At 37.7% G+C, this 14,519-nt stretch overlaps 1 protein-coding gene across 4 annotated transcripts in view; it reads right to left on the reverse strand.

The window, feature by feature from the left end:
* Positions 1 to 417: 417 nt before the first annotated feature.
* The window catches only part of LOC128219767 (sodium leak channel NALCN-like), a 53,892-nt gene continuing 39,790 nt past the window's right edge, over positions 418 to 14,519 (reverse strand). For all 4 annotated transcript variants that reach the window (XM_052927737.1, XM_052927734.1, XM_052927735.1 and 1 more), the window contains exons 29-40: positions 13,511 to 13,585; positions 12,701 to 12,838; positions 10,942 to 11,016; positions 10,319 to 10,467; positions 9,757 to 9,850; positions 8,114 to 8,249; positions 7,439 to 7,554; positions 5,732 to 5,889; positions 4,604 to 4,754; positions 3,856 to 4,065; positions 3,453 to 3,558; positions 418 to 2,866 (exon numbers count right to left, since the gene is read on the reverse strand). In XM_052927737.1, the coding sequence (XP_052783697.1) occupies positions 2,709 to 2,866; positions 3,453 to 3,558; positions 3,856 to 4,065; positions 4,604 to 4,754; positions 5,732 to 5,889; positions 7,439 to 7,554; positions 8,114 to 8,249; positions 9,757 to 9,850; positions 10,319 to 10,467; positions 10,942 to 11,016; positions 12,701 to 12,838; positions 13,511 to 13,585 (1,566 nt within the window). In that variant the 3' untranslated portion in view covers positions 418 to 2,708. The remainder of the gene's footprint in view (positions 2,867 to 3,452; positions 3,559 to 3,855; positions 4,066 to 4,603; positions 4,755 to 5,731; positions 5,890 to 7,438; positions 7,555 to 8,113; positions 8,250 to 9,756; positions 9,851 to 10,318; positions 10,468 to 10,941; positions 11,017 to 12,700; positions 12,839 to 13,510; positions 13,586 to 14,519) is intronic.

Here is a 14,519-nt window from a genome sequence, read left to right on the forward strand (position 1 = left end):
ATGCCAACAACACCAAGGCAACAACACACAGCAAGGCTATGAAAATTCCTTTTCTTTTTTCTAAAAACACAGGTGTTGTGTTTCATTTGGGTTTTCAAGGATTAGTCATCACGAATGTCACATATGTTGAAAAAAAAAGCAAGTAATTTATTTTTCTGCATGAAGTTATTCTAGTAAATGTTTACTTTTGAGAAGATAAATCACAATTTCTCAGATGTCACATAGGCGTTTTTTGGGTAAATAAATAAAAAGAATCTTTAGTACACCAGAAATAATTATATTCTGGGGAAAATAGTTGGGTTACTACTATGTAAATTTCAATAAAATATAAGAGCCAAGCCATCTTCTGGTTGTAGACAAACATGTACAATAAGTTCATTTACTTTTGAGTAATCAACATTTGTCAATATTAAAATCTAAAAGGTTGGGTTTTATTGTAGTAATTTGTTTACTTACATGTAAATTACATGTATGTAGAAGGTACATATGTATTTATACTGATCAACCTTTGGCTTTGTATAAAATGTCATGTAAAAAGTAAATGATTAAAAGTAATATATGAATGTAAACAATGGTTAGATGATTATAATGTCAATAAAAACATAAATAAATATCAATAAAGCGTAAGTTTATGTCAATAAACACATCAATAAATATCATTAAAACATAAGTTAATTTCAATAAAAAACATATATAAATATCTAAAACATATTGCACAGCAAGGTTATGTTTTAGAATGACTAGCAGTTAACAAAAATCTATTATTACAAAACAAAACAAAGAAATCTACAAAAATAGGGTCTTCTAAATACATATGTATTTTTCTTTACCATTTTGTCAATCATATTCTTAAGACAAAATTTGAACACATGGGTTTAACAATACACAAATAAGAACACAGATATATTTTACTTATCATGATGACACTTTTTGGGAAAGAATTCAACTTCCAGAGCAGTATAGATTTAAAAGTTAACAACGATGACGATAAAAAGGTTGTTAACTTTAACAAGGTTTAACAATCGGCCCATTGTATGTCTTCATGCATTAAAGTATTATTAAATCAAAATTAAGAATATACTGACAAAAGCAGCCTTAATCTTGGATGATATCATAAAGTCACATCGTTTAAATTTGAAACAACAGGACCCTGGTTGACATACAACCAGCTGATTAACAGATAAAGGGATTATATTTTGTCAATAAATGACAGCACATGGTTGTGCAAAGAATTACTTTTACCATCTCTACCGAACAGGACTCCAACATGTGACCATGTGTAGCTAGGTTTCCCAGCAAAATATTTCTCCTGGGGGGCAGATTTGATAAAAAGACCTTAAGAGGTAATTTCACTAATCTTAAATCGTTATTAACGTCCTAAATGTTAACAAACTTTGTGTTTACTTCTTATACTTGCAAAGTTTTATTCACAAATTAATGAAAATATGACAAAAAGATGATTTCAATTTAAAGGGACATGATACAATTACAAGAAAAAAAAACATCGTCAATATCTTACATAAGAATTATATCGTTGCGTTCAACACATTGAATAAAACTTATAGATGTATCACTTAGGCAGTTTTTGTGTACTTTTCCAATTCCGAATTTACTTGGTTTGTCTACCATGTAAACACCAGTAAATTTTAAAATCTCGTCTGAATATGTATCTGTACTAATCACCCGACTTTCAGATAGTAAATATACACACTATGAACTTGGAAACAATTATGCACTATTTCTAAACAGGTAAACTCATATGAGAGAGCGATTTTTTTATTTTAATCATGTAAAGTGATGTAAAATGGTATGATGGGTTTCATACTAGCTTGTTTTGACAATTCTAGGCTTGTTTTGAGGTAATACTGTATTTGCTGATTATGGGACCATCTGGTGTCTAGTCCCTTTAAGACTTAAAGACCTGAACGGACCTGAGGGGCCAATGTTTCAATATAAATCTTTGTCAGAAAATAAAAATATAATATGTTCATATCTTTGTTAATTGTTATTTCGACATACATAAGGATTTTCCAAATATAAACACATTTTTTTAAAAGTATCAGATCAACAATAACATTTAAATAACAATATCTTTGTAACATATAATTACAAAAACGTCATGTATATGATTACCCAGTAGTAACTGTTCTCATAATAATTCTCTCAATATAAACACAACATTCTTATATTCACATACATGAATATCCACAGTATTAACAACACATTTGGCATTATTTATCATTATATGCATTGTCTGAACTATATTTGACAGCTTCTATCTACATATCATTCATCATAACAATATTTCACAATTTCTACCATAATATCCTTCTTCGTAACACTATTACATAGTTTAGATTATTCACCAGTTTTAACAATATTTGTTAGTTTCTATCGTAATTTACACTTCTTAATCAATATCGTAATCATTTTAAATAAAGTCACATATTCTTAAATTTTTTAAATAAAGTCACATATTCTTAAAAATCTTAACACAAAAACCATCCCAATGAAACTGCACAAATGTCAAAAACTGCACTAAATTCATATTCACTAAGATATTCATTACTCATCCATTGGCCCTTCTTTTTTGTGATCAGCTTAATCTCCTACACCTTTCTGCAGAAAAGCTGATGCCTGGTAATTCTTTAATGATGATCAGACAGGACTTCTCCTTGGCACAATAAAGCTCCCCTCCCCCACTCAATCTACTGACTCTTGTCCTCCAGGTTGGTCATCATCTCCACCCACCAGGAGTTCACGTCGGAGGAGACCTGGTGGCCAGTAAGACAGGACGACTCCCCATTGCCGTCCCCAACCCCGTCACCCAGCAGTCCAAGACTCAGGCCTGCCCCAAGTGTTTTACCTGCAGGAAAAGAGAAAACGTGCAATTTTGTTTTAAAATTTAAGTATGAATATATTTTAAACTGATAAGAACTTGAACTTCTCATTCAGCTGTGTCACCTGACTGGTTTGTCCTTAGGTCATTATGTTCCAGACCTTTGAACCACTGAACCCAAAATCGATTGGTGTCATCAACTGGGCATTGTCAATTCATATATCAAGTATGTCATCTGCAACAGGTCATTCAAAATTTATTCATTCAGAACAGAAGTGTGACATTGACGAAAACTTCCAACAAAGTAAACCCAATTTTTCTGACATTCTTCGGAGGTCAGACGTGTGGGTTGTAATAAAACAATAGTAAGCGAAATTAAGGAAGTTTCTCTATTTGACATTCAAGACTGTCTCACAAATATTGCAAGTTTCTCTATTTGACATTCAAGACTGTCTCACAAATATTGCAAGTTTCTCTATTTGACATTCAAGACTGTCTCACAAATATTGCAATGTTGAATATGTGTAAAGCTAGCAAGAGTTATGGGGCTAGATGATGAAGTCACGATAAAAACACTTTTATCGTCATTTGAAAATCCTTGAATTTAGCATACCTGTGGAGCTCAACCTGCTGGATTTCTTCTTGAGTCCCATCCTCTCCTTCTCGCGTAGTGAGGCGTCACTCAACTGTGGTGTCAGGTACCGACGCATGTTCGGAGACTGGAGGGGAAAAGAATCGGAATAGAAGAAAATAAAACTGTCATTAAATTAAAAATGGGCTGATATCTCATAAATGTTTAATACAACTATGGGGTCAGGTATTGTCAATAAGGATAAGAAGTTATCAAGTTACACGTGTTTCCTACAAATTACAATTCTTTTTCAAGAGACAAGTCAATTTCTCTACTATTCTTTAATGTCATTATTTATTAACGTAGTGGCAAAAATTAGCAAAAGCTTGCATGCCTGGCACTTGTAAAAAGCTTCTCTTGCCTGTTCAAAATTTCCTTTTTTTACCTTGGACATTGGGGGTGCGGGCTCTATATGTATGTTGGGAGGATTGAGCTCCACAGTACCCTTCTTGCGGGCCCGGGGCTGGGCGGGGCCGGCTGGTTCCTCTCTCACACTCTCCTCACTGCTGTCTGCTGTGCTGGTAGCCAGCTCTGTCACAGTGAACAGGGGCTCGTTCATGGCTCGCAAGTTGGATATCAGATTGGAATGATTTTTCTGTAAAAAGAACAATTTTCATTCCATTCTTAATCTAGATGTCAACAAGCAACATGTCAAGCTTGCCACAGAGCCTTTCACATTTATTTTTCAAACTTTGACCTCTAGCATGACATTTACCTCTAAGGTACAGACCTGGGTCTTGTGCATGACAAGCCACCTTATCATGATTAAACTTCATGGCAGGTATTTTTAAAAATTGTGAATTGCATGGTCAAGATACAGCCCGGACAAGGCTTAGTCCTGCTGGCCCGGCACACAGACACTGAACCACCATTATAGCAGCTATGTCTCTCTCACCCCACAACGGCTCATTTTAAAGTGGACAGGATCAATGGTGTGATATTAAAGAGTGTGTCTTCTTTAAAATTTCGAAGGTACAAAATACAAAAATTTACATTTCCTTTCTCAATTAAATATATTAGAATAATATGTTTAATATACATATTTTGTTTTCTCCCGAGACCTTACAATTCTTAGATATTTAATCCTTTTTATTAAACACTAAACATATAAATGATCAATAGCCCACACTTACAGCTCGTATGCGCTTGAGACACTTGTCAAGCCAGTTTCTGATGGTCTGCTTGGCCACCTCTTCCTCAATGGCTTCTTCAAGTTCCTGTCTGGCCAGCAGCTCTTCCATCTGCAGTGACTTCCGGATGTCCACACTCCGGTTTGACAACATGCTGCAAAAGAACAGAAATCAGGTATGCTACATGCTGGAATTGCATATCCATACTCAGGTATTACAACATGCTATAACATGGTAAGATATGACAACATTCCAGTACCTGAGGTTTGGTTTGAAAGCATGTTTGAATTGCAAAGATTTGGTATAACATCATGCTGATGTTGCAAAGGCATAGGGATGAGGTATGGCAAACATTATGCAGAGGAATAGAGATATGGTTAAGCAACATGCTGCAGAGGCATAGAGATACGGAATGGCACCATGCTGCAGAGGCATAGAAATTTGGTATGGCACCATGCTGCAGAGGCATAGAAATTTGGTATGGCATCATGCTGCAGAGGCATAGAAATTTGGTATGGCACCATGCTGCAGAGGCATAGAAATTTGGTATGGTACCATACTGCAGAGGCATAGAGAAATGGTATGGCACCATGCTGGGGAGGCATAGAGATACGGACTGGCACCATGCTGCAGAGGCATAGAAATTTGGTATGGCACCATGCTGCAGAGGCATAGAAATTTGGTATGGCATCATGCTGCAGAGGCATAGAAATTTGGTATGGCACCATGCTGCAGAGGCATAGAAATTTGGTATGGTACCATACTGCAGAGGCATAGAGAAATGGTATGGCACCATGCTGGGGAGGCATAGAGATACGGAATGGCATCATGCTGCAGAGGCATAGAAATTTGGTATGGCACCATGCTGCAGAGGCATAGGGATATGGTATGGCACAATACTGCAGAGGCATAGAGATATGGTATGGCAACAAGCTGGGGAGGCATAGAGATATGGTATGGCAACAAGCTGGGGAGGCATAGAGATATGGTATGGCAACAAGCTGGGGAGGCATAGAAATATGGTATGGCAACAAGCTGAAACGACAATAAGCTTCAACGTAATAGAGATTCCGTATGTTTACATTCTGAACTTACTTAGACTTGTTTACAACATGGGTAACAACTCCTTACCTGATAACATCATGGAAGGTAACATCCCCTCCATTGTGCATCCTCTCCAGCTCGTAACACATGTGCTTGAAGAGCAGCTTCTCCTTCTCCAGGTCAACTTCCAGGCGACCCTTCAACAGTCGCAGCAGATACTTCACACGATTCACTGGTATCACACCCTGGAGGAGAAAAGTGCTGAGAATATAGCAGATACTTCACACGATTCACTGGTATCACACCCTGGGGGAGAAAAGTGCTAAGAATATAGCAGATACTTCACACGATTCACTGGTATCACACCCTGGAGGAGAAAAGTGCTGAGAATATAGCAGATACTTCACACAATTCACTGGTATCACACCCTGGGGGAGAAAAGTGCTAAGAATATAGCAGATACTTCACACGATTCACTGGTATCACACCCTGGAGGAGAAAAGTGCTGAGAATATAGCAGATACTTCACACGATTCACTGGTATCACACCCTGGGGGAGAAAAGTGCTAAGAATATAGCAGATACTTCACATGATTCACTGGTATCACACCCTGGGGGAAAAAAGTGCTGAGAATATAGCAGATACTTCACACGATTCACTGGTATCACACCCTGGAGGAGAAAAGTGCTGAGAATATAGCAGATACTTCACATGATTCACTGATATCACATCCTGGGGGAGAAAAGTGCTGAGAATATAGCAGATACTTCACACGATTCACTGGTATCACACCCTGGAGGAGAAAAGTGCTGAGAATATAGCAGATACTTCACATGATTCACTGGTATCACACCCTGGGGGAGAAAAGTGCTGAGAATATAGCAGATACTTCACACGATTCACTGGTATCACACCCTGGGGGAGAAAAGTGCTGAGAATATAGCAGATACTTCACATGGTTCACTGGTATCACACCCTGGGGGAGAAAAGTGCTGAGAATATAGCAGATACTTCACACGATTCACTTGTATCACACCCTGGGGAGAAAAGTGCTAAGAATATAGCAGATACTTCACATGATTCACTGCTATCACACCCTGGGGGAGAAAAGTGCTGAGAATATAGCAGATACTTCACACGATTCACTGGTATCACACCCTGGGGGAGAAAAGTGCTGAGAATATAGCAGATACTTCACATGGTTCACTGGTATCACACCCTGGGGGAGAAAAGTGCTGAGAATATAGCAGATACTTCACACGATTCACTTGTATCACACCCTGGGGAGAAAAGTGCTGAGAATATAGCAGATACTTCACATGGTTCACTGGTATAACACCCTAGGGGAGAAAAGTGCTGAGAATATAGCAGATACTTCACATGATTTACTGGTATCACATCCTAAAGGAGAAAAGTGCAGGGAATTAGTAAATTAGAATATAGCAGGTACTTTATTTTGATAGAAAATCATCTACTGGTTATTTCGGAACACATGGCCTATCATTGAAAACTTTCTCAGGGTTAACTTTTTAATGTCTGGTAAAACACACACGTCTATCTTCTTATACATATCTACTGACATACTGAAATTCAGGTTGTTAGTCAATGAGAATATATAAAGCAGGTACTTTATTTTTTTATAGAAATTCATCAACTGATTTTTTCAGAATACATTGAAAACTTTTTCAGAGTTAATATTTTAATGTCTGGTAAAACACACACATCTATCTTCTTATACACATCAACTGTTAAGACATGTGATAGAGATCCCTAAACAAAGAGTTGAATGTAACCTTTCTGTTAACGTCGACAATGTTCCAGGTGGCTTGGAACTGCCGAATGTCGCTGTGGCTCAGTAGGGCATCTTCTTCATTGGAATAAAATAGGGAAAAGTTCTCCATGATGATGGCTGAAAAATAAAGCCTAGAATGAGGTTCTAGCTCTAGAAATTTCTAATGGCTGAAGTAAATAAGGCCAATTGTTTAAAAATTAATAAAGGACTGATTTATCATGATTTTTCGTCTGTTCATGCAGTGTGTTCATACAAAATTGCGGTTAAGTGTTCAAACGGCATGAATGCTAAAAATATAAGAATCAAACCTTATTTATAATATTTGCCCCTTTTCAATCTTTTTCGAATCAATACTAATAATTTTATAATTGTTTATGAAGAAAATCGTTCTTTTTTTAATTCTTGTTTTACTTGACCCACAAGAGTGAGAGCGAAACCTTTGCCAACAGAGGTCACGAAGGGTTGACAGGTTCTTGCAAAATGAACACAAATTTTGTCGTACAGAAAATCAATTGGGAATGAACAGAAATATTCAATGCTCTTGAACATTCATGAGCACATACTTTACTATATAATTATGTATTGCTATTTGAAATCTAAATCATTCAGAACATATATATCAAATATGGAAGATCAAGTACTGTAATGAGATTGAGATTAATGTAAGTTGCCATACCAACAAGCAGGTTAAGGACAATGTATGTGATGATCACATAGAATGAGAAGAAGAACATTCTTGAAGCCATCGTGTTCCCACAGTTAGTCTCCCAGAAGCTATTCCCCTCCCGGTATGTGCAGAATGGCTTCCATACCTGTAATGGAAGAGGGTATAAACTGAATGGTCACAAGAGCTAATCTATGCTTTTCACTTTTTTATGGGGGTGACTTTAACAGAATGTTTGCGTTCCTGAAGCTATTCATGACCTGGTATGTGCAGAAAGGCTCCCATACCTGCAATGGTGTATAATATAACTGGTCACAGGAGCAAATCTATGCTTTTCACCTTTCTCTCTTTGTCTCAAACTAGCAATTCCTCTCAAAGACTACATTTCAGAATGGTTTTTAAATTATGAAAGGGTGTCTAGTGTGTCTAGTATTTAATGATAATTTTTCAAATAAATTTGATATATTTTGATTTCTATTTGTGATTCTCTTAAGCACGGTTATTTCAAACTAGGTAAGATTATAAGTATCTTCCATGGCCAAGAGTGTAAGATAGGTTCATTCCAACCTGAGCGTAGGGTGTTTTGCGGAAACGAGGTTTACTGAGTTTCCGCAAAACACCCTGCGAGATTCTTTTTCTCCCACCTCAGTTAAACAAATGAAGTAAAAATGTATATTTTCGCCGGAATTCTTTTGTGCGTAGAAAAATATTTGTATAAATAAGTGATTATTTGTAGTTGTCATGGATATGCGCGAAGTGATTTAGATTATGTTAATAGTCAAATTGGTATTTAAATTGTTCTGGGGAAAGTGAAGCATTATTTCTCAAAAGGTGTGTGAAAACTATTTCATGGTGACATCTGAAGCAAGAAATAATAAATTAGCATTCTAAATATTGCCACAACACAATTAAGGTTTCTATGATGCTACAGAATACAGTCTTCAACAAGGGAGGTAATTACAATGTGATGACCTTTAAAAAGTAGTTCCATATGGGTACCTGTTTTATCTTTGCTCGTGGGCAAGATTAGAATTTCTAGCATGGTTAAATTTTTGGATCGACATATATGAGGTGGGAGAAAACTTGATCAGATGGAATGAACAATTTTCTTATAGCAAAATTTCGAATTTTGATAGCCAATTTTTTATTCATTATTTTGTTTTGACATAAATTGATAATTTCCAAATAAATATAATAAAGTAGTCTTATAATTCTGAGAACTTCCGCTTGTTAGAATATATCTACATAATTGGACAATAATGTATTCCTAAACAAAACTTTTAGAAATAAACAAGCTAAATTTCTTAATAATATAAATATTGTTGCGCTTATGAAAATCGTAAAGATAGTATAAAATATTTTTTTTGTTTCTGGTTTCCCAAGCTACCGTATTTTTTAACTCCGACCCTAAAACTTTTTTTATTGCCTTGAGATTTTTTGTTTGATCTCTTTCTTTTTAATTTTAAAAAAGTTTGATTTCTTTCTTTAAAAAGTAGTGTGTTGGGCTTTTAACAATACCAATGATGCTAATACTGAGTATAGATGTTCTAAAGAATAAATTTGTAGTTTTCGGTCACAGAAAAATCTCAAGAAACAATTTGCGTAATAAAGTGTACAACATATTAAATGGGTGTTGAGTCCCCTACACCACTCACCATACAGTCATGCATGATCTTGTTCCAGTCTTCTCCGGTCACAATTCGGAACAGCAGAGCAATGGCATGGGCAGTTGTCTTGAAGTTTGCATGCCTTGAATAACAAAAATTTGCTTAGTCTGCATGTAAATATGAAGCTTTATTTCTTGGAAATGATTCAAGACATGTTCTTAAATGGAACTTTTTTCAAGGAGGAACAGATTTTAGTAGCCAGTAAGCTAATTTATATATAAATACATGAATCCTGACTGGAACCTGTACAGATAACACGTAGAGGAGGAGTCTACAAGCCAATACTGGCTTTATCTACTCTGAAGAAGGATAAGGTACAAGGTTAACTGCCAAAGCCCCCGCCCCCCAGCACACCTTCTACCCCCCCACACAATTTTTGCAAAGATATACCTGCCATTAAAAACAGAAGAACCTAGGTGTACGCGAGTAAGAGAAACCCATCATACATTTTTATCACATATAATGGCTGAATTCCCCATGTAGGTGAAGAATAGAATGGGTGAGAATAAAGCCATTACACAAATTAATCATAACACTTATATATACGCACCTGCCAAGGTCATATCCATATTTGACATTGCCGAACAGCAGAACACCCGTGTACGCATAGAAGAGCATGAGGAAGAACATGCCGGTGATGATGAAGAAACTCTTGAAGACCGACATCATGACAGTTTGGAACAACATCTTCAATGTTGCCTGGAAATGAAAGATACATAAACATGGGTCATAGTTTAAAATTCTATAACAACAATTGCTTGGGCTGTAGGATGGGGCCAAAGCAGAGCCTTTGCCAGGGGTTGTCAAAAATTGGTGAATTGAGGTCATACCCCCTGTACATCTCAAAAACGGAAAAAAAATGCCAGACAACTTTCAACAACGCATTTATAAATCACTTTTGTAATTAAGTGAAAAAAAAACAGTCTGGAAGGCAGTAAAGCAAAACTACTACCTGTATTTCATGATAACTCTTTGATACACGTGGGTAAAAACATTGGTTATATTTGATACTACTTTTGTACATATCAACTCCTTACAAAGTGGTTTAAAAATACTTTAATATTTAGCACTTAATCAAACTCCTTTGAGACTCATGTTTATGTTCAAAAATAGAACATTAATAAAACCAATACAATATTTTATTTTATTTAGGTAATATCTAACTGCACTCACGTGTTTTCCAAGGATGGTGAAGAAACGCAGAATGATCACGCACGATCCCATCATGTAGCTCATTCTGTGAACTTCCTGTAATGAAAACAACAACATGTGGGTGTTGAGTACTAAAAGGCAGGTTGATCAGACATGACCCTTTCATATATCCCCAACATATAAAGAGTGTGGGTTTGTGTGTATGTGTGTATGATACAATGTGTGGTGGGTGTGAAGGGCAATTAGATGTACACTAAGCCCTACAACCCAACAAGACAGATAGTCACACATGGGCCAAGTGGACAGGCCAGTGGCGTCGTTACATAAACATACATCCCTCCTTACAAGGGTGTGGGGATGTGTGTGTGTAAGTGTATATGTGTGTGGTGAGTGTTAACCATTCATGCCATAACCCCCTGAATTTCGACCCATCCCCTGGTCCCCTGCCTGGGATCCATATGCCCTGGAATTTAATTATAATTATTTTATTTTTTTTCACCTTGCTTAAGGTTGACAGCGGAAAGCATTCATATAATGAGTGTGAAATTCCATGCAGGACCATGATGACTAAGTCCAAAAATTATTGTAATTAGAGTGTATTTCTATATTTATTATTATATTATAAAAGTTGATATTGCGCAAAATTTCGCCGCATAAAATTCCCCTGGTGTAATATCAAAATCCCCTGGAATTCAGACCAAAATCCCCATGGGAAGCCTCTCCAAAATATGGCATGTATGTTGTTAACTGCAATTAAATATACACTATACCCTACAACCTAACAAGACTGATGGTATCACTGGATATGTCAGTGGCATCATAACATTATCATACAACCCCTTAATATACAATGGTTGTGGGTTTGTTTGTGAGTGTGTATATGATATAGTGTGTGGATGTTGTAAAGGGCAATCAAATGTACAGTACAACCTACAAACCAACATGACTGATGGTCTAACTGGGCCCAACGCCCATTGACAGGCATTGTCAGTGTTACATTACCCAAAATCCCAGATATACAAGGGGTGTGGGTTTGTTTGTGAGTGTGTATGATCCAGTGTGTGGAGGGCCAGAGTCTGGAGGACCAGTGTGTGGAGGGTCGAGGGCCAGTGTGTGGAGGGTCGAGGGCCAGTGTGTAGAGGGTCGAGGGCCAGTGTGTGGAGGGCCAGTGTGTGGAGGGCCAGTGTGTGGAGGGTCGAGGGCCAGTGTATGGAGGGCCAGTGTGTGGAGGACCAGTGTGTGGAGGGCCGAGGGCCAGTGTGTGGATGGCCGAGGGCCAGTGTGTGGAGGGCCGAGGGCCAGTGTGTGGAGGGACGAGGGCCAGTGTGTGGAGGGCCAGTGTGTTGATGGCCGAGGGCCAGTGTGTGCAGGGCCAATGTGTGGAGGGCCAGTGTGTGGAGGGTCGACGGCCAGTGTGTGGAGAGCCAGTGTGTGGAGGGTCGAGGGCCAGTGTTTGGAGGGCCAAGGGCCAGTGTGTGAAGGGCCAGTGTGTGGAGGACCAGTGTGTGGAGGGCCGAAGGCCAGTGTGTGGAGGGTCGAGGGCCAGTGTGTGGAGGGCCAGTGTGTGGAGGACCAGTGTGTGGAGGGCCGAGGGCCAGTGTGTGGAGGGCCAGTGTGTGGAGGGTCGAGGGCCAGTGTGTGGAGGGCAGAGGACCAGTGTGTGGAGGGCCGAGGGCCAATGTGTGGAGGGCCAGTGTGTGGAGGTGTGGAGGGTGTCAAGGGCACTAAAAGTAAGGTTAGCTGCACTTTTTCTATCACTTGTTACTCCTTAAAATGTTACCTTGTGATGCTGGGAAAACTGGACTCCAAAGTGTATGAAGATCCATATAATCCCAAACAGAGTGGCAAACATGTCCAGCCTGTTACGTCGGCTAGTCCAGTATCCTGCTGGTGTCAATGCAATCATCTTCATTATCACCTGAATGAAAAGCAGTTATACAAATTCATAATATTTTCACTCCTAATGGGCTTCATATGCATATCATTCTAATTGAACGCATCATCCTTAAAATACCTCTTATTCTTCAAAAGCAATGTTTGTCAAATGACATTTTAATGGCTGTAAAATGAATCTGAAATCAATAAAACATGTGATGTCATTTGCACCACTGCTGTTCGAAAAGCTGCCTCAAAACTATGTTGAACTGTTTTTAAAGTGTTTTTTTTTTTTTTTTTGCAATATGAATGATTATCTCAAAGACAAGATCGCTGCGAAGCGAACACCATGTGCACCTAACAACTGTATTTTTTTTCAGTAGAAAAAGGGGCATTACTTCATAATTATAGTAGCCTCAGTTACAGGCCATTTCAGGTCAATATATTTAACAGGACAAGGTTCAAATTTAAAAGACAAGCTAATGTGGAAATCAGTTCATGAGACTTACAATACTTTACTAATCTAAAAATACCACTAATATGAGCACATAAAACTACCTCTCACCTAAACTAGGATGAGAACGAAAAATATTGCTGACATGGTGTCCAGGTACTCTGCCTCCATCTTATTCTATGAGACTTATAGTATATATAGTTCACAAATCTAGAAGTATCCCTAACATGATATGTAATGGTACTTTTTTCTGACCCTCACCTCGAACAGGAAAAGAATGGTAAAGATTGCCGACACTGTGGCCAGGAACACAGCCTCTGGTTTGTCCTCACGCCACTGTAAGACAGAATTTAGCTTAGATTATTTGGAGTTTCATTCAGAAATAAAACGTTTTTTTGCACTTGACTTTCATCATTTACAGTGACTGAATAGTGTTTTTTTTTGTCCTCCCACCTCTACAAGACAGAAATCTCAAGCTTAGTTTTAAGCAGCTTCAGACAGAAATAAAACATACAGGCTTGCTGTTTTTTTGCCCTTGACTTCAATCATTTACAGTTACTTGATAGATTTTGGTATGCACACTTTGAACCTTCAGCTTTAGGCAAATGGTTACAAATTGACAATATGACATTTTCCTCGCAGTGTAGGCTGAAATTAAGGATAAGTAAATCAAGAGCACCACAACAGGATGTGCACACTTGCCTTTGTTGATTTTCATCAGCCCAAAACGGGTATAATTTCAACAATTATTTAAAGTGCATTCTCACAGATTGATTATTTAACAACCTTCTTCATTTTTTGTCTTTGAATGAGCCAATATTGCAAACAAAAAGGACAGATCGCAGTTTATCTAATTACCATTTGATAATTAACGTTTTATGTCTAAAGCCATTACTAATGCTTTAAGATGAATTTTTCGGCAGTTTATCAAACAATTGACATCGGTCCTAAAATGAATAATCTTATATGACTGAATTGAAAGCATTGATGCCAAAATCAGCCGATTCTGAGGCAAGTTTTCTAAAAATTGTCAAAACTGACAATCTGCAAAAGTGCAGTTTTTAAGTGATGGGCCTTGTTAAGCATTGTCTTTATAAACATGAATGCAAACTGTAATCTGAAAGTCTTCCGGCCAAGATTATAAGTATCTTCCATGGCCGAGAGTGTAAGATAGATAAATCCCAACCCGAGCGTAGCATGTGTTTTTTGGAAACGAGGTTTACAGTTTCCATCTTTTCCATCCACATTTCCACAATGCCACAGAGCTATC

This window comes from Mya arenaria, chromosome 15, assembly GCF_026914265.1.
Source record: "Mya arenaria isolate MELC-2E11 chromosome 15, ASM2691426v1".
Taxonomy (NCBI): domain Eukaryota; kingdom Metazoa; phylum Mollusca; class Bivalvia; order Myida; family Myidae; genus Mya; species Mya arenaria.